Below are 23,531 nucleotides of genomic sequence, written 5' to 3'. Positions count from 1 at the left end.
GGAAAACCTTCAGAACTTGGGCTATGCGATTATAAGATGAACCCAATGTGGCCATTTGGCATGGAGAAAACAATACAGACCACGCTAAGATCCCATTCTAGAACACAGAAATGTCAATTCTTAGAATTCAGAATTCTCTTGCAACACTCGGTAGGCTGAGTGGATTGGCGATCCTATGCACCCTTACCTGAGAGTCAGTCTTATTGAATTCTGCGGGGCTTACTTCTGAGTAGGCAGGTCTAGGGTTGTGCTAGAATTCCCGTCGAAATCAACATGCCTGGGCAATGGCTGTTCATTTAAGAGGGATGCGAACTTAACAAACAAGCTCATCTACCTTTCTTCTTTTTCCAATTTTCCGAAACTTAGCCTACTGATTAAGGGGGGGGGGCGTGTTATATTCACTCCGTTCCTATCCAAAGTTGTAATTGGAAGGGACGGCGGTTTTAGCATCGTTTATGTAAGGTTTGCATTGGTTCAGATACTTTCAGCCAAATCTGGGTTGATCTACACAATAGTATAAAATGCATGGATGCATGCCGAGGTATGCTATTAGAGCATATTCTTCCCTCACTAAGCCTACCCGCTTCCTCTGAAATTATATTAAACAGATCCAATATTTCTTATTTATGGGTGAATAAAAAAGAAACACAAGCATTTCCATCCGAAACATGCAGCTCATTCCTGGGCTTTTGTTCCGTCTGTTTTGCTTTGAAAAACCAACACGATGGTTTAATTCAAAACATTATAGTAATAGTAAACACCATGCCACCTTGTTTGTTTGTTCCCCATATCACAAATCCCTTGGAATATTCACTTCATTTTCCCCGTTTTGCTTTCCTTTTGTTTATAATTTGCCCTGTCCCTCCTCCCACACAACACCCCTCCCTCCAACCCCGCCTTGGCTCAAAGTATAACGCGTGAACAAAAGGAAACGTTTTTAATCCATTTCATTTAAAAACGATAATAATGCTTTGCTCCTCGTCTCTAAAAGCTAGAAAACATTTGCCTATATACAGAAGAAATTAAAAAAAAAAAAACAGGGTCAGGGAGTGGGGGGGGGGGGAGAGAGAAAGATCTCTATTTTTATGGGAGATAAAAACACTGAATAACATTGAAAGGCAGGGAGAGTACACGCTTGCGTTCTCTCTCTCTCTCTCTTTTTGGTTTGTCTCTCTAACTTTTTCTTTTTCCTAAACAAGAAATAAATAAATACGCTAATACAGTACAAAAAAATAACAATAAAATAACCCGTTTCACATCATATTTGTATTAAATATTTCTGAAAAGTTAGAAGAATGGAAACGCTTTCCCCTCCCCTTAAGAAACAAACAAAAAAAATAACGGTAACAGCGGAGATGAGCGGGGGACTAGGGGGAAGAGTTCACAGGTTTTCAGAGACTTCTGTTTAGGATTTACCCAAATGCACAACCCGGAATGGCATTGGGGGTGGGGTGGGGAGGAAGAAATAACGAAATTAAGAGAATCAATTCCACCACCACCCAAAAAAACCTCTCTCCTTGGAGATCCCAGACGAAACAACACAATACGATCCCGTTTGTAATGGTGCAATAGCTGTGTGTCGGCAGAGGAGTTTTATTTTAAAAATATTTTTATCTATCTTTCTCTCTCTCTTTCTGTATATATATCTATATATATATATTTATAATTATCACTTTCTCACCACCTGGATGCAGAGTTTGTTTGAGTGTGAATGGTTGTGCTGTTTTGCATTATTCCTACGAAGTCCATAATATCGTTGGGTTTGTCTTCAGTACCTTAAAGCAGGATGAGGACAATTTGGGAGTTGTTGGCTGCTACGTGCAGGTTTCTGCTTTTAGCCGGCATGTGCGTTTGTTTGGGTGCTTGTTTGTATATTTGTTTGTTTGTTTGTGTATCCTGGACAGTTCAGTTCCGAATCAACCGGGTCTGAAACGGACCATCTTCCAAGTTCCCTACAAAGTTGTCAAGTCTGTCTGATGCTCCTTGGAGACAGTCTGTGAGTGTTGGCTGGGGGCCGAGGAAGAGCTAGAGGACCGGCCCTTGGTGTTGGGCAGTTTGTGGTCTTTTTTCCACTTCATCCTCCTGTTCTGGAACCAGATCTTGATCTGGCGTTCGGAGAGACACAACGTGTGGGCGATTTCGATCCGCCGGCGCCGAGTCAGGTACCGGTTGAAGTGGAATTCCTTCTCCAGCTCGAGGACTTGCTGCCTCGTGTAGGCTGTCCTGGAGCGCTTCGGTTCTCCTCCGGTGTAATTAGGATTCACTGAGCGGGGAGAGACAAACCACAGGCAGGGCTTAACAACCAACCCTCCAAAACAACAACAACAACAGCAAACCCATAGCCTAGTCTTGACTTTCTCATTAGGCGTTAAGGAAGAGAGAGATAAAGGAGTCTCTGGTAACCATGTGGCCGTTATATACACCATTACATTTGCTAATAACAGATGGGCATGCTTTCTTCCTCTCTCTCTCTCTCTCTCTCTCTCTCTCTCTTTCACACACACACACACACACACACACACACACACACTAACCCCCCTCCTTCCCTCATAGAAACAGCGGACCTTTAAATATCTCTAGCATCTTTCTGAAATGGAATATTCTCATGCCCACAACCACATGACCAAGAGGCCTATTTCCCCGGCCATAAAAATTTATGGCGAGTGTAATTGGCTACCTCGATTTCAACCCGCGTCGCCAAGCCTGGAAAGGACTTTAGAGGGGTGGGGTGAGGTGGGGTAATGAATCAAGAATGGGGAGGCGGAGTGGGGTGGGGTGGGCGAGGTGGGTAGCAGAAGGGGATGCTTACCTGAGTTAACGTGGACTTTCTTCATCCAAGGGTAAACCACCGCTGGCTGCTTCATTGCTCCTGCTGCTGTTGGTGGCGATGACCCGTTGGGGCTTTTGAGGCTGGGCTGCTGGTTGCAGGTCCTCGTGGCGGGCATTGGAGGCGGGGGACAGTGCTCAGCCTGCCCGGGGAAGTGGCTCGCTGGGCCGGATTGCTCCTGCCCGTGACCCCGCGGCTGCACTGCCGAGCCCTGGGCATTGCTACAACCGTAGGGCTGCTCGCTGTAGTTTGACCGTGGATAGATTCCCTGGTGCTGGAAGTCAGAGCCTTGCGAGGCACCGTAATAGTCTGAGCTTTGCTCAGCAAGGTAGCTGTTCTGCAGATATTCCTCGCAAGGGGGGAATTTGGGGTCCACATACTTAGAGTTCACCATATACGAACTCATGGCCATTAATTTCGGAAGGTAGAAAATACTAATTTTTCTCGTGTTGTCTTTTTTTCTCCTTCCAGAGAGCCCTCCTACTTGCTGTCAACTGAATAAAGTTAGGCGCCCATGTGACCTGCTCAGCCAATCGGGAGGCAGAGAGGTTTATCACCGGATTTGTGTGTGCACCTCATAATTTCCACAAATTTCACTAAATAATATACGGGTAATCAAGTGGACCCACATGCTGTCTGATGATTCGCGTGGTTTTCCCCCCTCTCCCTCCCTCCAAAAGGAGATATGAATACCATAAAATACGATTCATCAATAGATGGCCGTCTCCCTGACACCCACGCCCCAACCCCATCTGCCCTCTTCCCCCCCTCCCCCAGGTAAATCAAAGCCTTTTGTCTCATCTGACTTTCTTAACCTTTGATGCCCTTTAGCTTACAATTTCGGGGATCATATGAAAACATTAGTTGGTTACATTTCAGCAATCAAGAGCCAAAGCGTTAAGTTCAGGCAAGGGGAGCGAAGGAAGCGTCGAAAACCAGGCAAAGGACAGAAAATCAGAAGAAGACATCAAACAAGAGGGCAATATGATGTACAATGGATCTCCTCTGCCTTTGTTTGGCAGGGGTCAACCAAAAGTTACCAGCATCTAGTTGGGCAGAACAAAATTAGGCAATAAGTAACTAGCTTCGAATTTACATTGCAAGTGTCGAAACAATCTGTTTTTGTAAACTCCATACAGATAACAAACTATCCTGAGACCTCTAAAGTTCAACCTAAAATATATATATATATTTTTAAAATGGCTGTTTTTTTAAAAAAATTGCTGTTGTTTTTTTTTTAAAAAAAGCTTTAATAAGATAATTCCAATATTCAAATTGTTCATAGACTTCTTTCAGAGTATAATAAAACGAGGCGTCTGTTTCTATTGGCGTCCAACGTTAACATAAAAATCTGGAGAAAATTGGGGCATGGGAACGAATACAGAAATCGGTATTATCAAAGTTACTTTAGCCACCCTTTATTATTATCTGCAAGCACATATTAACTGGGCAATTAGCATTTTCACAAATTCTTTGCAGACTAATTATATTAATACGAACAGGTTTATGGTGAGATATAAATAACTGTAATTTTTTAAAAAAAAATAAGCAACAAATATAGAACTATTTTTTTTTTAATGTCCTAGTATACCAGAGTGAGGCAATAGCATCCAACATGCATGTGTCTTTGAGCATCTTCTATGTTTATAACTTATAACCATTTGCAGAAAGGTGAAGTTTTTGCATCGACCATATATTCCCCTAGAATCGAATCTGTGACTATGTAAACACCACACAAATTCGGTTCTACAGGGTATATATAGACAACGTAATAACATTTTGCTTTCGTCTACAGAGGGTGGGTAACAAAGGCAGCGTCACTGTAGCGTCCTGATCCCGCTCGCGAGGAATTCATACTACTCTCTGTTGGGGTAAAGGTCTGAAATTATGGATTTGAAAAATATAATGATTTCATAGGAAAGCATACCAAAAAAGTGTCATTGTTGTGACTTTGGTCTTTTTCAAGATGTAACGAGTTCTCACGACGGGATTTTCAGATAATCTACGTGACAATCGCTCTGGATTCTGCAGCATTTAAAGCACTTGCACTTAAAAAAAAACACCATTCAAATAATAACTGTACACTTTCAATAAAAAGAAAGGCTGTCAGCTAATTTATTTTTTGTCAATAGCATGATGTTGATCTAAACAATCCGCCTTTCAATCCCATAATAAAAGTCTTGGTGCAAAGGGACCTTTATATAGGAGAAAGCTAACTATTCGTTTCTGAAAACAACTAAATGGAATTATTTCTATTTCTATTTTTGTATTTTTATCTTGATGCCACTACCATCAAGCTAAATATTCTCCTAACTGCGGAGGGTATCTGAGCCTTATAAAAAGAAGAAGAAAAAACCCTCCACACCACTGTCCTTTGGTTTTCATGCAGTAGTGTTGATGGTGAAGGGCAGGGCAAGAGGTCATCTTAAATCATTTACAAACATATCCCAGCGTTTCATTATTTCTACTTTGTCGACGGCAACACACAGGATTCCAAAAGTTCATGCATTGTGGCTGACCCGGTTCCTCTGTGTTGTCTTGCGGTCAGCTCCCTTCCATTCTCCCTCTGTTGGGTATTCTAAGCAAACCAACTTGGGATAAATCAGAGCGAGAGTGCATGGGATTATATGTACGTGTCTGTGTGTGTGTGCATATATGTATATGTGTATGTGTGTGTACACACATATATGTATCTATAGACATGTATGCATATATATCATTAAGCATCTGTGAGCAAATGGCTTTTTAAGCAACGATCTGCTCCTTTTCATGGAATTAGGGGTGGCTTTTTCTTTCCAGAAGGTGGTCTCCTTGGGACAGAAATGGAAGAGCAAGTGGATCACTTTACGGATTTCTGAATCAGTACCTGCTCTCTGAGTTGGCTAAAGAGGCATTCTTATTTCTAATGAGAAGAATGCGTGGGTACTCCCCACTCTTGCTCCCTTTGATGAGTAAGTATTTAAGCAAGAAATGCAAAACGGTCCAATTCTACAGAATATACGTTTTCAAATGTTACTTCTCGGGGAAAGCGGAATTAAAGGGTGGCCTGGGACAGGACTAATCGGAGAAAGGGCTTTCTTTAATTTAAACAAAACAAAACATTTTTAAAAAAAGAATCGTTCGAATATTTTGTGCAATAGCCCAGATTTTCATATTTGTTAGACGCTGTGACCTGCGTTTCACCTTATTGCGCGACTTGCTCAGACAGGTCAAAGCCAAAGGAGTTATTGATGAACAAAAGCGTTAAACATTCACCTCGTGCTCAACTGCCCGTACAAATTCTTTTGATCCACCAGGCCGTTTTTGTATTCTGGTTCATAATCAGTATGCTGCAGCTAAGTTTAAGAATATTTTTTTAAAATAAGAAGAAGGAAGGAAGGAAGGAAGGATAGAAAATGAAAGGGTGGTGCTTATTTTCTTGTTAAGTTTTAAGGCTGGCCAAAGAAAACTGAGGCAAGGGCAAAAAAAGGGGGGGATTTCAGTAGGAAGGAAGAAAATGTGGGAAATCCCAGTCACCCTCTTAGTGGTTTAAAGCCATCCCAAAGCCATACACAGCACAATATTGTGATTTTAAAACAGGCAGATCGATGTATCAGGCTGGGATTTAAAATTAGCAAAGTAAATGGCTCAGAGCTAAGGAAGGAAAGCATAAAGGAGACAGAAAAATGTTGTGCCGAAAATAATCGCTTTTAGAGGTTGAGTAACATATGGTTATATTGGTTTCCCTTTTTTTCTAAATAGGGAGGTAATGTATTGTATCCCAGGACAGCAGCTAGAACTCATGCTCCACATATAATTATGCCACATATACTTGCAACCATTGAACTAATCATAGCCTTTCTTCCTTTCCCCTTTATTGAAATCCAGCCCTCCCTCTCCTATTATTTTTACCTCCTGTTTCCCCTAAGTTCAGACAGCAATATTATCCGTATCTGCTTTCTTCCAGTATTTCATATAAATGTCAACCACTCTATCTCGGGAACATTTCACTGACACCTAACAATAACATCATTAACACAGCCTTGGTTGCGATCCTATGCGTATTGACTAGGAGTGCACCTTTCCATTGCAAGCAGCAGGCCTTTATGCCCAAAATAAAAGGGGAGGAGATACAACAGCATTTAGAGCATAACTCCTCGTTGGAACATTAGTTCATCCTCAAAGGCTGCAGTAGCGAGAGGGCAAGCGCAATCCGTATTTTGGATCTCCACCAAAAGAGGAGCCAACCAGTAGAAGTGCTTGCCCTGGGACATGATAGATTCAACATTTGCACAAGGAAACACGGCATGACTTTATCCTGTTAAAATGCTAATCCTGCTCGTTAGCTGGAAAGAGCTTAAGAGAGGCAAAAGATGGGCACCTTCACCTGCAATTATCTCCCCAGAAACTGCACAATCAGCGTTTGCTGTGATCTGCAGCCACAGACCGCAGGAGGATGGGAGAGGGAGACAGAGAGAGAGAGCAAGCTTGAAGCCCCACAAGCCGTCCAGTACAAAACAGCCTTGCAGAAACACACTATCAGAAACACACTATCTCTGTTTACAAACTCAAACGTTGACAAGGCGATGCTTGGAAGCCCCAGCAAATTTTGCACACACGAAAAGGAGAAGGGAAAAAAGTGCACTTACTGTAGACGCCCTTCCATTGTCCCGAACCTGTTGCAATGGGGGGAAAGAGGAGAAAGAAAATAAACAAAACCATTTCGTATTGTTGTTTTTCCATGTATAGATGATACTGATCATATTTGGGGGGGGGATGCTCGCATTGCATCTCTATTTAGATATGAGAATATTAAGGACACAGGCAGGCATTGCATATAAAGGTGACAAATCAACACACACACACCCCCAGTTGCTGATTTGCCTCTTTTGTTAAATTCTTTTTGCAATAAAAGCCAGCCCAATTAAATATTTCAGCCAGAGTTACCATGTAATTGTATACGATCATCCTTACTGCTAGTTTCAACTATGTTTCTATAAAATGTTTTATCTGATAAAGATATAAAGGATTCTTCCTCCAACTGGGTTAATCCCAAAGTGACAGAAACCTTACCAGCATATCCCTGAAGCGCCCTGGCCAGTATTTAGTCAGTAACCCGCTTGCTTAAAAATTCATACCATTTCCCCAACATGAACTTGTAAATATCATCATTATTATAGTAAATCTATTTTACTGTTTACTTAAACAGATTTCCCTTTTTCTGTCTGTGTATTTCTTCTCTTATTGTAACAAATAAATTCTACATTATCACCCACGTGGGGAGAGAGAGAGAGACTATTTAAACAATGTTTTCAAAGAGAAACAACCAAGGTTAAGCTATTTTGCAAAACATCCCCTTCACTTTTGCCTGCGCTATCCCTGAGAAGGGCTGTATAGACACCCAGACCAGCATAAAGCAGGGAGCAATCATTCCATCGATGTATCATCTTATCTCTCGTTCCGTTCCTCCCTTCACTCTCCTTCTAGAATAACAGCCAGAACGCAGTGCCCTTCAAATCTCTGCAAACTAAACACTTAATGAAGGATCTACCGGCTTAAACCGAGGTTGGTTTCTTTTACAAAATTAAAATTAAAACCGTCGACGTGCGATTTACTGATAGCTCTCTTAAAACTTGGAGCAAATCCGAAGGAAATGCTATTCCTATAATACTTCCGGGCTTCCCTGGATCTGATCTTTTCATTCATATACAGTTCCAGGGAAGACTCAGACACACGGTCACTGGAGAGAGGGACTCGGTCACATATGGAGCGCGAGAAGAGACTTACTGTGAGCTTTGCCAAAGGGAAGAGGAAGGTACCCCCGGGAGAAGCAGAGGTCCCGGGCGCTTGGTTTCAGGCAGAGGTCTCCTGCCTAACACTTTCCCTGTCACTGCTCCCAGGAACTAAAGCATCTGCACTTGTATGCTCTTAAACTAATTTATGGTGGGAATTATATTTTGGCTTGTCAACTCTCAAGCCATAAAACAAAGTTTATTGGAATCACGTGCTTCGAAAGAGCCACTCAGGACTTATCTCGGCGGAACAATAAATAACCTCTAGCTTTAAACTTTTATTCACTTATATAAAGAGGGCCTGGAAGGAAGGGGGGTTAAAGAGAAGGGGGGAAAGGGGGTAACCCCACCACACATCCTGCGTTCTATGAAATTTAAAGTAGTCCAAAATAGCGAGGGCCAGGCACTGGAGGCCTTGCGGGTCTGTAGCGTTTAGGCCAGGCTCTTTTTTTATTAAAAATAATAATAATGAGTTGTGCCAGGACAGGCCCCAGTGGCAGTTTAGATCTCCCCTTTAATGAGGAAAGGAACGTGTGAATTTCGCTGTGAGTACCGATTCAAAATTTATTTGAATGAATATGTATGTGGAGTGGTGGGAGGGAGGGAGAGAAGGAGGGACGATTTTAAGCAACACCAAAGGCCATCACGTTTGTGGGATCCTCCCAGCTAGCCCACGCCCAGCCTCGTCTCTATGGTCAGGCCCCAGGCACTCGCGTTACGCGACCATCCAGACGGCTGCGATGCACACACAACTTTGGAGCGAATGGTGCGGTTCTGCAGGATAAATGGTTCTGTTGTCTAGGGTTTGTCAGAGGAAGAACGTGTTTATCTATGTCTGTTTGCTAAGCAGCTACGGAAAGTGCTGGGTGTGTGTGTGTGTGCAATTGACCGATAGCAAAACCTCCATGTGCAGGAGCAGCGCAGCAGACGTTGGGTGGGCGCAAAAGAGAGAGGAAGGCTTCCAAGAGGGATCTGGCTGGCCACCGTGAGATCCAGAATGGATCTAGCAACACAGTTCAGCAACTCTTTATCAGGCGGCCTCTTTTGGGCCCCTTCATACTAACCAAACTGTTTCACAGCGCAGGGAGATACACGGGACTTGTAAAAGTGACAAAACAGCTCAGCCTATTCGTGTCGTCGTCCCCCTCCGCCGCCTCCCTAAAACTTTGATAGCTGAAGCTTTAAGGAGGGGAGTCATAAAGCAATAAAAAGTAGTCTGGTGTGAAGGAAAGGAGGGAGCAGAGAGAGGTGGGGGGGGGGGAGAAGGAGCGGGTGAGTAAGTCAAATTAGATTTTAAAGAAACTAAAATTCTAAGACACCGGAAGTCAAATGTCCCTGGGAAGGTATAACCTTTTGCATGCAAAGTTGTGTGTGAGGAAGAATCTGTGTAGATATACAGATATAAAACTAGGGGTGGCAGGGATAAATGCTTTTCCAGTTGTGTAGGTCAATGGACGAATTTTTTTTTTGGTAAACAATACCCCAAAATGAAACAAATAAGATAAAACGGCAAGGCAAGATAAAGGCAAGTACCTTCTGACATTTAAAATGAGCAGAGCAGAAATGTTTGAACGGAGAAGGCCCCGCCCGCCACTTGGCCCTCCTGCCATGTGAATTGATCTTATTATTACAGGGAAATGATTTGTGAAAATGACTCCGGAGCATGGGTGTGCATGCCTCGCTGTAAGGCTGTAAGGTTCAGCCTAGGAGGAAGGTATCCGAAGTCATTTAGGTGAGCAGGACTTTTGTCACAGCCTTCAGGGGAGGCCAGGATTCTTAGGAACAAATGCAACTGACGTTCACCTGCTGGAAAGGCTAGATTCTTTCTAAGGTTGCTCGGACCAGAATAACTTCCCTGCATCTAGTTCAGGCAAAGTGTTTGGAAGTTTACATACTATTTTAAACTAACGTTCTCTCACCCCCACCCCTTCGTATATACATTACTTTAAATTAGTAAATCTCCCAATGGGGGTTGGGTGGGAATTAAGAGGGGTTTTCATGTGTGGAGGAAGGGTGTTATTTTACTGCAATGTGTGCAGAGACTCAAAACATAAATTAGGTCTCTCGGTTTAACAGGCTTACCAACCACTTATGTTGAAAAAGTAGTCACACAAAAATCCTAATTTTACTTTACGTGACACCTTCGGTAATATCGTGGAATACGAGTTCAGAATTTGGGGCTCTCGCAGTTTTCTAAGATGTTGTTCAAATGGTATAAATATTTTTTAGAAAAAATTAAAAAATATCGTTCCAATCCAAGCGAAATTCTGCTCAGCTTTCCACAGTAAATGAAGACTCAGATAAGCCAAACGGGACAAAATTATAGAAACTTTTTCCAAGGGACGGGGAACACAAAAAGGAAAAACACAAGCAAATATTTATGGGGCACGGATTCGGATCAGTAAGCCGCCACGAGGCTGCCTTGCAAATCAGGCCCCCTGTTACACTCAAATCCCCAAAATTGGTAATCTGGAATACTTGAACTATAGACAGTTTAAACACGATCCATGTGGATCATGTGCATTAACGGACATTATTGATTGATTAGACTTTAATTTTGATGGAACTTGCCTTCAGAAAAGTGTGCTTAAAGGCTTGCGTCTGCCGTTTAGTTCAGCTGCTTTAGCTATCAAACTGAATTGAAGCTCCAGTGACTTGCATTCGTATCCTAAGTACCTCTCTTGGGGTAGAGTCCTACAACTGGACTTAAGCAGCCCAACTGTGAGAAGGACTAACATTGTTCTCAGTGTGTCTGGTTTCAATGACACAAGTTTAGAATACACTTTCCATTCAAGTACTTCCTCTTACCTTGGTGATTGATTCTGTGTGCACTCCTGAAGATGAGGATTTGTTCTGAGAACATATTATTGACATTAGCACTAAGGTTTCTGCTATTGGACATAGATTCTAAATGATGGCCCCCTTTCCTGATCTTCATTTGGACAGTGTGTCCCGACCACTTAACAAAGTAGTATTTTGTCCCTTCTGCAAAAAAATCCTTCTAGCTGTGGTCCAGGTCCCATGACATCAAAGTTCCAAGCCAAGGTGCTCAAGGTGCTGCTCTCCATATATTTTGGGCTACAACTCCCATATGTCCCAGCCAGCATGGCCAAGGGTCATAGATGATAGGAGTTTTCATTCATAACACATTGAGGACACCACATTGGCCACCCCTGTTCTAAGAGGACACATGGACATCTGAGGCGCTTGATTCCTGCTTTACTCAATGCTCAACTTGTGTCTGGGCTGTACTACTTTAGAGTCCCAATCACATGGGGGCTCAAGTGATTGAATATACCTCCATATCATCCACCCAAAACCTGTGTAGAAATGCTAGGACCCAAAAGAAAGTTTGCTACTTTCTGTGATAAGTAGACAGAGTCAAACGGTACAGTAGAACTGTGATAAGTAGAAGAGTCAAATGGTACAGTCTGTGAATACAGAGCCAGTAAGATTCATTATCTAATACACAAGGCTAGCAGCTGGTTTGTCTCCTGATTTTTCACCACAGAGCTTGGTCACTCAGTCTAGGTCTCCCATACAATGCACTGCAAAACACCTTAATTAGCCAAGACATCTTCCTGCCTGGTGTGCACAGCAGCATTTTGCCAGTTCCCACTCTCCCCATCCCAGTGAAATTACTTAATACCCAAGACCAGCTATGGTTTTTTGGACCTGAATCAGGAAACCCCCTTGCAATAACACCCCCTTGCACACATCCCCTTGCAATAACAACAATAATGTAAATAATTTAAATAAACAATTTGCTGCACCTTCATGACATCCAAAACCAGCTGCCTGAGGCTGCTGCATCATTGTATCCAATGGCAGGCCGGTCCTACCTTCAATGCTAAAATTAGAGGCACCGGGTTTCAAATCCCTTTGAAACTCACTCGCTGCCCTAGAACCACCTCTTCCTAAACTCATACTGGTACTGGTTAGTTCTTCCTCAGTGATTAAACAAATGTGCTCTGCACATGTTGAGAGACATTCAGGTCTTCCCATTTTCCTGGCTCATCCAAAAAGCTCTGTTTTCTAGCCCTGGAGACTGGCCTCAAATCAAATGCTTTGTGACTATAAAATAGCATTTAGACGTGTTTCTGTTTTCTCAAAGTTATAGGAAGCACATCACGAAGCTAGTAAAAAGTTTTAATCCGCAAAAAAAAGAAGAAACAGGAAAAAACGTGCATTTTACATTGAGTGCCACAACTAAGGAAATGACCTGCCATTTTTTAAGTGGTCATCAAAGATAGCATAGGCTTCACTGGTGACGATATGCACCTAGAAGGGAAATGAGCATAGAAAATCAGATTAGGAACGGAGGGGTCCAGTTCACAGGTGCAAAGCCTTCTTTAACAGGCAGGAAGAAATACGGTCAGAAATAGATTCCCCCGTGTGTGTGTGCCCCCCCCTTTCTTCTTCTTCTTCTGTACAAACTTTGCACTAAATCAAAATAAACTCGTACTGGACCGTGATCAAAATGCCAGCACAGATTACTTGGTTATTTCTCAAAACGAGAAGTACAGAAGAAGTCGGTTTCGGCTCCTTGGCGCTAGCCCATACAATTTAGGATAAATGCATCCACTGGAAATTGGCAAGGGGTTTAATGCCCCGAAACCACAGAAAGGAGGAAATAAGGCAAATGAGCTGGAGGAGGAGATGACGTGGCCTTTCATTAAATGTGGTCAAGGCTACATCAGCAGAGAGGGAAAACGGGGAGCGTTCTCAGGTGAAAAATTAGAAGTTTGCAAAATGGCTCGGTTCAAAGCGGGTTAGTGCTATGCGGAGCCTTCAAAAGTCCTGGGCCCAGAGAAGGCGCGTGCAAAGGAGAGAATAACTTCGCTTTTATCCCCATTCTCTGCAAGGAAGCAGAACAGAAGCCCCTCACTCCCGGATAGGAACACAGTAAGATCGAGTCAAACTCAAGCCAATAACTTGCATTTAATGTAAACAGGACTCAAAGTAAGAACTCTTATTCAAGAGACTGATACATTTATTTACCACTCGGTAGCTCCATCCCGAATACATTTCACCTGGAAAATACGTCCTTTGGTTTTAACTGCCGTCAGAAACCTGGGGTTTTGCACCTCAGAACCTGCTCTTCTTTTGCGAGCGGTGGGTGGCAAACAGGGATTGTAGCCAACTAAGTCATACTCCGAGTAGAACCACTGAAGTCATCTAGTACAACTACCTGCAAAGCAGGAATTGTTTTTGCCCAACGTGGTGTTTAAACCCATGACTTTGAGATCCTTTGCTGACGAACTTCTACAGCTGCAAAGAGGGATGAGTTGAGTGAAAGTCCTACTGAAGCGTCGTTTGCTTTTTTTTTTGCCCTTTGTAGGACCTGATTTCACCTCAGGTAGCTGTCACTCCCCTGATTTAAATTCTACAATCTGATTTCATCAGCTATACACATTCGCCTCAAAAACGTGTGCTGCCACCCTAATCTCAGCTGCTAAGAAGTAAACTCGATGGGTTTCAATTCTTAGGATGGTGACCCAGGACAGGAATGATATGGGAATAGGTTCATTTGGGTAAGTTGGGTTAGCCTCTGATTGAACGTGCATGGCTGATCGGGCAGGATTCTGTAGCCAGAAGAAGGAGACAGGTAACCTTTCTTAATTGGAAAATATTAGGCAGGTTTGGGGCTTCACAGAGCTCTTTCTCATTCCAAGAACTTTTGATAAGAAGGCAGCATAAGAGACATAAGAACATAATGCAAGACTGTTGGATCAGGTCAATTGGCCCATCTAGTCCAGCATCTTGTTCTCAAGGTGGCCAACAAGATGCATGTGGGAAACCAGCAAACAGGATTAGACCATGAGAGCACTTTGCCCACCTGCAATTCCAAGCAACTGATATTCAGAAGAACCCATATACAAAAGCCCTGTACAGTATAGAGCAGGCATAGGCAAACTCCGGCCCTCCAGATGTTTGGGACTACAATTCCCATCATCCCTAGCTAACAGGAACAGTGATCAGGGATGTTGGGAATTGTAGTCCCAAACATCTGGAGGGCCAGAGTTTGCCTATGCCTGGTATAGGGAAGCTTTTTAAGGTTTAATGCTTTACTATGTTTTTAAATAAGCTGGAAACCACCCGGAGTGGATGGGGTAAACCAGTCAGATGGGCGGGGTACAAATAATAAATTATGATGATTATTCCTCTGACAGTGAAGGCAGTGACCAGTAACCGTTGACAACCTTCTCCTTCATGAATTTGCCTAAGCCTCTTTTAACTTCATAACTTCAAAATGTACAGTGGTACCTCGGGGTTAAGAACTTAATTCGTTCTGGAGGTTTGTTCTTAACCTGAAACTGTTCTTAACCTGAAGCACCACTTTAGCTAATGGGGCCTCCCGCTGCTGCTGCTGCGCTGCCGCTGTACGATTTCTGTTCTCATCCTGAAGCAAACTTCATCCTGAAGCAAAGTTCTTAACCCGAGGTGATATTTCTGGGTTAGCGGAGTCTGTAACCTGAAGCATATGTGACCTGAAGGGTATGTAACCCGAGGTCCCACTGTAGTGTGTTTGACCAACAAGAATTTGTTTTGATCACCCAGTCACATGTCAAGGAACCTTGCATTTCTTCAGGATACTGTAGAATCATGTATTGACTGTGGTGGCCATTCATGTTGATCAAGACCACTTTCTCAGGACAAATGAACTGCCTTGCTCAATTAGACTAAGGCGTTCTGTTTCCAACAGTGACCAGGCTATGAAAACTCATAACCAAGGGATTAAAAATTTGGCATGTCTCATAGGCACCTGGTCCAACACCTGGTACTCGGAAGTATGCTGTCTGAACATGGAGAGATTCACATAGCTAGGAAGATAGCTGTGCAATGCCTACCCAACTAAATGAAGAGAGAAAGCCAACTTAGTGTGAGATGTGACATTTTAAAGATCTAGGGGCTGCAGTCCCATCCACCCTGAAGTAAGCCCCATTGAACTCAGTCTAGCTTACTTCTGAGTAGACATAGGAATGCAGGGAGCTGCTTTATATTGAGTCATTCCAGTGATCCACCTAGCTCAGTATTGTGTACACTGCCTGGGAGTGGCAGGGGACATTCCTAGCCCTTCTTGGAGATGCCAAGGATCTTCTGCGTGCAAAGCAGATGTTCTGCCACTGAGCCATAGCCTTTCCCTGTGTATAGTATTGTGTTGTATAAGTTTGTGTTATGAAGGCAGGTGCTCTGACTCAGGAAAGAAGAAGATGGCACCATGGATGGAGACCACAAGTGTGAAGAGGAGGGCAGTGCATATCTATTGCACATGCCAATGGGAGACAGGGAGACAGAGAAACAGAGGTGGGGGGAGAGATGGTTGTGTGGCGCAGAAGGTCAATCTAGGCCAAGTACTTGTGTCATGACTGTGGAAGGTGAACCTTGAAAGAGTCCAGTGAATGAGGTTGGGGGTAGGGAAGGCAGACAGAAAGAAAAAGCTAGACATGCAATTTGCTTTTATCACCTACAATTGGGAAGACTACAAGCCAATGGACTGGATGCTTTCAGCCCTGTTAGAAGTAAGAGACTTTTGAGAGGAATGGCTACCATTTTAGGGGCCATCAGAGATCAAAGGGAAAGCAAAGGAAGCAGGAGAAGAACAACATCAAAGATCAGACAGATGATGGTCCCCTGAAGTAACTAGCTGTGACCACTTGTTTGCTATGGTACAAAAGGCTGTCTATACAGCCCCATAAACAGGGACTGCACTTGAGGGTGAGGAGGCTGGCTGATGGTATTTTAAATGGCACTGGTCTGTGGGAGACCCGGGGAGTGTAGTGAGATGATTATGGGCCGTTTCAACTGTGGTTTTTAATAGGTAGCTGTAATATGTCTTTTGTCTGGTCTAAAGAGGTCTGGCTGACTGGCTGCACCCACAGGTATGTGCATAAGACTGAAAAGAAGGGGTGGAATATGAGCACTACTTGTGGGGCAGTCCTGCGCACCCTTGAATTCATTGGGATTTACTTTCAACTGAACATAGATAGGATCAGGCTGTGAAGTGCATGAAGGCCTAGCAGATGAACAAATATGTAGCTCTCCATTGACCTCAATAGCTTGCCTTGGCAGAGCTACCCTTAAGATCTCTACTCTTACTGATCCTATCATAGTTACTCAAAAGTAACTTTCATTGGGATCTACTCTCAATGCAGTGTATGTAGGATTGTAGCCTTCCAGCTCAGTGAGATTTAGGCTGCAATCCTATCCCCATTTACTTGAGAGTAAGACCCTCTGAGCTGACTATTACTCACTTCTGGATAAACATGTATAAGATTAATAATATAAATTCCTTAAGTAGAGTGCAGCTGGCTTCCAGTTTCAAATGTTGGGCCAGAACTAGCCATGTGAAATTCAACAGAGATGGAAGTAAAGTCCTTTATTTGTATACCAAGAATGAAAGACACAAATATAGGATCAAAGCAGCCTGCCTTGGCAGCAGTACATAGGGAAAGGATCAATAAAGGATCAATAAGTTGATCATAAGCTAAACATAAGCAGTATGATGCAGTTGCTAAAAAAACCCAAAACACCTAAATGCAATATTAGGATATTTTAAAAGAAGCCTAATGTCCAGATTAAAAAAAAGCAATAGTTCCACTATATTCCATGCTGGTCAGGCTACAACCGGAGTACTGACAAAATGGAGCATGGCTAGAGGAAGGGGACCAGGATGGTGAGTAGCATGGTACCCAAGTCTCATGAGGAACTATAAGTTGCCTAGTTTTAGTCCAGAGAAAAGAGAATTAATGATTACAGCCTTCAAATATCTCTGAAGGACTGTCATGCAGAAGAAGATGGAGCAGGCCTGTCCTCTGTTGGTCCAGAGGGCCAGACTAGAACTCATGGGTGGGAATGGCAAGGAAGTAGTCTTTATCTAAACATTAAGAGAGAATGGCAAGTGCTGTTCAAGAGTGCAATAGGCTGCCTCCAGAGGTGGTAGCAGCTGGGGTAGCCCCTGCTGGAGGTCTTTAAGTAGAGGGTGGATTGCCATCTGGCAGGGATCCTGTCACTGAATCCTGCACTGCAGATACGGCACTGACCAAGAGACTGGACTGGATCACTTCAATACAGTATTCCATTCCAACACTATGGTTCTATCAGGGTCAAGAAATGTAGAGCATTCGGAAACTATTTAGGCTCCTCCCCTTCCCTAAAACGGTTGTAGCTTGTTTTCCAGAATGCTGAGAACCAAGAGTGCCTTAGCCTCTCATGACATTACAACCTCCCAAATGTGAAACTGGTTAAACGTGTAGTTTAAGCATGAGATTACATTAGCCAAGTAAAGGGACTATTATTATTATTATTATTATTATTATTATTATTGCATTTGATGTCTTGTGACAATTGCTTGGGGAGGGCAAGAAAGTGTCGCAGAGAGCTAGAATTTCGTGATCATTTTCTTCCTCGAACCTGCTTGCGCGGGGTGGGTTAAGAGAGGCTTTCTGGGCTGCCCTTGCAGATTGCGGGTCCCTGCCATGTAACAGATCAGCAGAGTCACTGCAGCCGCTCTCTGGCTGAGGGCAGGTCTTAAGATGCACAGGGCTGCGAGGCTTGTCCTACAGCGCCTTCTCCTGGACGAGCGGCCAGACGACAAAGTGACTCTTCACATCACAGGGGCTGGTGGGCGGGGAGGGGGAGGGAGGAGAGGGGCAGGGTCTCCATGTGACATCTGCTCCCAAATCAGATAGAAGAGGATTAGGGAAAGGGGGAGAGGAAAGGAAAGGAAATTAGAAGGAGTAGGGAATCCCTTCTGGGAAATAAGGACAAGTATGAACCGCATCTTTGTGGCACCCCTCGACTCAAATATCAGGTGTGCAGAAGGCCTTCTGATTACTGTATAGATAGTGTCCCTTCAGACTCTGAAAGGTTCCTACCATCCTGAGCGCAGTCATGCCAGTGTGTGCGCGTTTGCACAGCTGCAGGCTTCACTCTCAAGGGATCTCCTTACATAAAGCACGTATACGTAATATTGAACAATGTTTTGATGTTGAAGAAGGGGAGGCATCCCGCCTTAAGTCAATATTATAAGAGCTATTTATTTAACAGCTGAAACTGAAAGGCACGCCCGCCCCCACCGCCTCTGAATATGTTTGCTGGACAGGAAACGTGGAGCTGAGCTGTTTTGTTCTTGGCCCAGGCTGAGGGTCTGAGAAAAGCAGCTGAGAATATGCGGAGGTTGTTTAAAGGGACGGGAGAAAAGGAAGCTGGCAGTGTGGACGGAGATCTGAGGCTGCATGGGGGAGACTGCGCTAGCCAGGCTGTTCTGCGTCCAGCACAGGAATGCAGAGGGACACAATAAGAAGGAACATAGCGAGCGACTAGCAAACAGGAAGGCAGAGTAGGCTGGCAACGTTTCAAAGGCAAAACGAGCCTCTGACACCACTCAAGGCGAGACCCCAGACTCTTAACATCCTTCCTGATCCTTGACTGGCTCCTTGAGCAGAACCATTGGCCTCAATAGCAATGCGCCCAGGCACGGTCGGTGACTAACAATGTGGGAGTTCTCTGTTCTGCTCAGAGTGAAGAGAGGCCTGTTGCTTGGCCGATTTCGGAGCCAGTCGGCCAGACAGAGACAATAAACCAGTTGCCAAACAACCAACAAGCCAGCATTGATGGCCCATTTTCTCTTTCTAGCTAAAGATCTAGTAAAATCGGTCTGGCATCCAGGAGTTTTAACCCAGGCCTAGCCTTGTGCCGGATTGTGGCTAAGGGCTGCTCCATGAAACCCGCTGACTGCAGCCTGGAAGCCACATGGATTTTAAAGGAACTGCGCCGACCTTGTTCTTAACCCCACATAGCTCCTGCCTCCACGTCAGGTCTACGTCTTTCTGGTGGTGCTTTGAAACGGTCCAACATTTTAAAAAAGGTCTCCGATTCTTCTTCTTCTTAAATCTCAAAGCTCGGCTGATTCATTCCCAAAGCGCAGATTGCTGTCAGTTTGGAAGAACTGATGACTATCCTAGGAGCCAACCCAAACCTGCAACTCTACCTTGATACAGCTACCCATCCACCGTTCAATTTTAAGTCTGCAAACAGGAGAAAACCGGAGGACAATAATGTTCTCCAAAGAAAGCTTCAGCTACCGCCACAAAGAGCTCCAAAACAATGCGTTGCTTTTCCTTCTCCTTAAAGCGCTTGGCCCCTCCTCTCACTTCCACCTTTTTTTTATTTAATGAAAGCCCCTCAACCCATTTCCCCCCTTCCCATGCTGAGATCATGCAAGTGTTTGTGTCCTCCCCACGCACCCCCCCCCGGCCCTTTAACTCACACATGTTTCATGTTTGCTGCCCTCAGCTTCCTATTTGGAAGATTTTGAAAGGGGAGATTTTCTCCCTCGCATCCAATTAAACTATACTTCCTCTTTAGGAACAAGCAGGTTTTCAAAAGCCACTCGGCATAAGGATTTTTAGTGAGATATTTATCCCCAATGTGGTGTTATTTTCTGTCTTAAGCTCTGTCCCACTGACCAAATGAACTGTTTATGGCGATTCCTTTTTCCTCACCACCCCACACTCACTTCCTGTTTTTTAGCTCTTAACACTAGCAGTAGCAGCATTCAGTGCCGCAATGCAGTAGAGCTGTAAATACCTTTAACAGCTGCCTGCCAACCAAAGAGTGAAATACTGTCTTTGTTCGGATTCTCTCTCCCACCCCCAGCTCCAAGCACTCATACAGCAGCCCCTGAGAAATATAGTTCAATGGTGTGTGTGTGTGTGTGTACACACCACGATTAGATTTTTAGAGCTTTGGGTGAATGGGTGTTTAAGGGCACTGAACCCACCGCCAATGTACAAAAGATCTAGGCAACATATGAACGGGTGGGTTCTTCTTCACTAAGAACATGACCATTTCTGAGATTATTTTTCCTTACACCAAATTGTTGCCTTGCTGTGCATTTTCAGCTAGAAGTGATTAAACTATCCACGTTTGACCACTGGATGAATTCTCCTTTCTTGAGAGGGTCCTAACGTGTCTATTTATGAACTCTCTCCTTTTTTAGGGGGAAATGAAATGAGCAGCCCCAAATACAATACCCCCCCAATCAATTTTATTTCAGTGAGCAAACTCTCATAAAACTCAGTGGAATTCACAATGGTAGGGTGGTTAAGCCTAAAGCTGTATGCCTAAAATTGCGGTTTAAGGTGGGAAAATGTGCTGAAATCAGTGCCCCTTTCTTCCAGTGAATGGAATGCATTTAGAATTAAGAGTCTGGGTTTTTCAGCACCAAGCACTCTGGCACTTTAAGTCGAAGAACATGAATATATTCTGCAAAAAGAACAGTCATCCAGCAAACGTGATTTGGTTTTGTTTTATTTTATTTCTTTAAATCCACGTACTTTGCATTGGGTTACGAATCTACGATGGGTTAGATCTTATGGTTAAAAAAAAAAGATGCGGAAATTAAGATTTCAATAATGCAAAGGCAAACAAACCAATCAACAATGTGTCTCCAACTTAGCTATAATAAATGCAGTCTAACTGGGAGGGAGGGAAAGGGAGAAGCAATATAGCAGAGGGGAAAGTGGGCGGACTTATATATGCACACATGATTATTTTTATTTAGGATGGTTTGCGACTTTCTGCTATAAACTGTAGCCATTAAACTGTAATCAACAATCACCTTGCAAGATTGTGATGGTATTTTACTCCCACCCAGCACCTAGCCCAATAACTTTCCCTAGACTGATTGCTAGAAATCCAGAACTCCACGTTCTGTAGACTTGATCGAAAAAAGAGAGGAAACCGTATTCGAGTGATTAAGTGTTGACTTCCAACAAGTCGCAAAAAGGATATACGAAGTAGTCATTCTTTACAGAATAAAATTTGAGTGCATTAGCAAGATTGAAATTTATTCCTATCACCGATAAGTTATTTTAAATTGTGGGGTGATCAAATATTTATGCATAGTAGTACGGCCCTTAAACAAAACTGATGTATAAGCAACATTGCATTAATATATTTAATGCATGTATAAATCACATTATGCAAACCAGTTTTCAGGAAGACCATAACATAATAAACATAACATAATAAAATACATTCCGGAAGAGATAATCGACCTTTTTAAAAAAATAAATAAATAAAATGTTTTGTCTAGACCGGACAACAGCCTTCCTTTAAAAATAAATAAATAAATGGGGTGATGATTCAGCGTAACATTTTAAATAGGAATAAAGACGCCTAAGGCTACATAACAACAACAGCAAAGTTATAGGGGAAATATATTAGATATTTGTATCCAGTCTGCAATCTTATGCCGTATTTACTTAACAATTAATTCCCACTGTAAGGAATTTATTCACTGCCAAGCAAACATGGCTAAGATTGGACTGTCTTGAGCTTTATGTATTATTCCCCTTCCCATAATTGTTGCTATGAAAATAAACGTATTGAATCCTCATGTAACCCCGCTCACAGCCAGAAAGACAGACAGATAATCTCCCTTGGTTCACTTAGGCCTGATCGATATAAAATATATTTTTGAAAACGTCTGAGCACCACGGTGATGTCATCCTCCCTCTAGACCACAACATTCCGCAACGCCTTTACTCCAGAAGTCGCTGTCTTGCTACATAAGAGTAAGTACCTGCTACCTTGCAGCCATATTGGTGTCTGCTTAAACCTTCCACGCGTTAGCTACCGTGGAACACGCCACATGCGACTTGCTCTTTATGACAATGCACACTAGGAAGTGTTTTGACCGCCCTAGAAAAAACCATCTAGCCGCTGCTCGATCCATTCCAAAACTGTTATGTATATCAGACAGTATGACACATTCCTTGCCATCCCTCCCGCAAGGTACAGTTTTAACAATCCCCTGATGTTTTCACGACTGCAAACATTTGGCCTTCGCTTTGCAAGCAAAATCCTAAAACAGGGTCTTGTTTTCTGTTTAGGATCCCCCCCCTCCTCCCCGCCCTCCCAGCCATCTTGGTAGGATTAATCGGATGAAAAGTCGGACTCCCCAGCACAGAAGAAACCACAGATCGTAAGCCAGTCTCCCTGCAGCAAATCTGGACGTAGAAGCGCTTAGCTTTGCTAATTATTAGTGACCCGGATGGGGACACACACACACACACACACACACACACACACACACACACACACCTGTTGATAATGAAAGGCATGCGGATGGAATCCTGCTGTTAAGAAAAACCACTAAAGGGGGGGAGGAGGCAACAGCGCACAAGTAGAAATTGCAGGACATTTCGGTTCAAATAGTTTTGCTAGTAGTTTTTGTTTGGGAATATTTTTTTTTAATTCTGCTTCGGCAGTTTCTCTTGCTTCCAAACCTACTCTTGCCTCCCCAACCTCAGAGGCATTCAATTCCACTAGCGAGCCACGCTAGTGGGGCGGGGAGTGCCTATCTCAGCCTTGTTCTGCGTGGCATGGAAGCCTCAAAAGCCAGGCAGGTGGCAGCAGAAGGCGGCGAAGCGCTTCCAAGCCTAACCCACCGCACCACCTCGCCACTGTTGCCTCAGCTTGGGCGAAGAAAAAACAACCACAGGCGCTTGCAGTGATGGTGGTGATGGTGATGAGCGCCCGCCTTGCCCACTTTCTTTTATGACTTACGGAGTCATTCTCCGGCGCCTGAGCGAAAGTAGGAAGCCCTGCAGCGATGCAGACGAGTGAGGAATAAAATGGGGGGAAGGAGGAGGAGGAGGTGGTGGTGATGGTGGAAAACGAGAGCTGAAAAATCCCTTACCCGTTCGCTGCCCCGGTGGAAGGGCGTGGAGCCCAGCCGCATCCCTGTAATCCATTAGGGGTCGCGTTCGGTAGCAATCCGAGTCCCATCCCGATCGGAAAAGCCAAAGGAGGCAGGCAAGGCAGGCAGGCAGGCAGGCAGGTAGGGCTGGGAGGAAAGAGAGCTCGCTAGATAAACAAGCTGCCTTGCTGGCAAAGACAAGGGAGCTCTGCCCCCCCCCCAG

The 23,531-nt window shown here is 43.8% G+C and overlaps 2 protein-coding genes across 4 annotated transcripts in view; both read right to left on the bottom strand.

Moving 5' to 3' along the window:
* Positions 1-23,417, bottom strand: part of HOXD3 (homeobox D3) — a 51,243-nt gene extending 27,826 nt beyond the window's left edge. Inside the window, exons 1-2 of one of the 3 annotated variants that reach the window (XM_083411554.1) lie at positions 23,309-23,417; positions 7,456-7,482 (exon numbers count right to left, since the gene is read on the bottom strand). The gene's annotated coding sequence lies outside the window, so the exon portion shown is untranslated. Of the gene's footprint in view, positions 1-7,455; positions 7,483-8,593; positions 8,755-23,308 lie in introns of those variants that run through there. The other 2 variants (XM_083411555.1, XM_083411558.1) reach the window with 2 other exon arrangements.
* Positions 1,030-23,522, bottom strand: HOXD4 (homeobox D4). Its single transcript, XM_083413713.1, has 3 exons — positions 23,309-23,522; positions 2,810-7,482; positions 1,030-2,263 (listed from the first exon to the last, which is right to left on the bottom strand). Exons 2-3 carry the CDS (start codon positions 3,237-3,239, stop codon positions 1,953-1,955), a joined length of 741 nt encoding a protein of 246 aa, XP_083269839.1. The 5' UTR covers positions 3,240-7,482; positions 23,309-23,522; the 3' UTR covers positions 1,030-1,952.
* Between the last annotated feature and the right edge of the window lie 9 nt (positions 23,523-23,531).

Source organism: Podarcis tiliguerta (genome assembly GCF_965153285.1).
Source record: "Podarcis tiliguerta genome assembly, chromosome: 1".
Taxonomy (NCBI): Eukaryota; Metazoa; Chordata; class Lepidosauria; order Squamata; family Lacertidae; genus Podarcis; species Podarcis tiliguerta.
The sequence above is the reverse complement of the archived record's forward strand: the minus strand, read 5'-3'. Positions and strand labels throughout refer to the sequence as shown.

Coding starts and splice junctions, on each gene's coding strand:
- HOXD4 (XM_083413713.1), bottom strand. CDS start 3,239: ATGGCCATGAGTTCGTATATGGTGAACTCTAAGTATGTGGACCCCAAA. Junction 2,264..2,809: donor GAAAGTCCACGTTAACTCAG/GTAAGCATCCCC, acceptor CTCCCCGCTCAG/TGAATCCTAATTACACCGGA.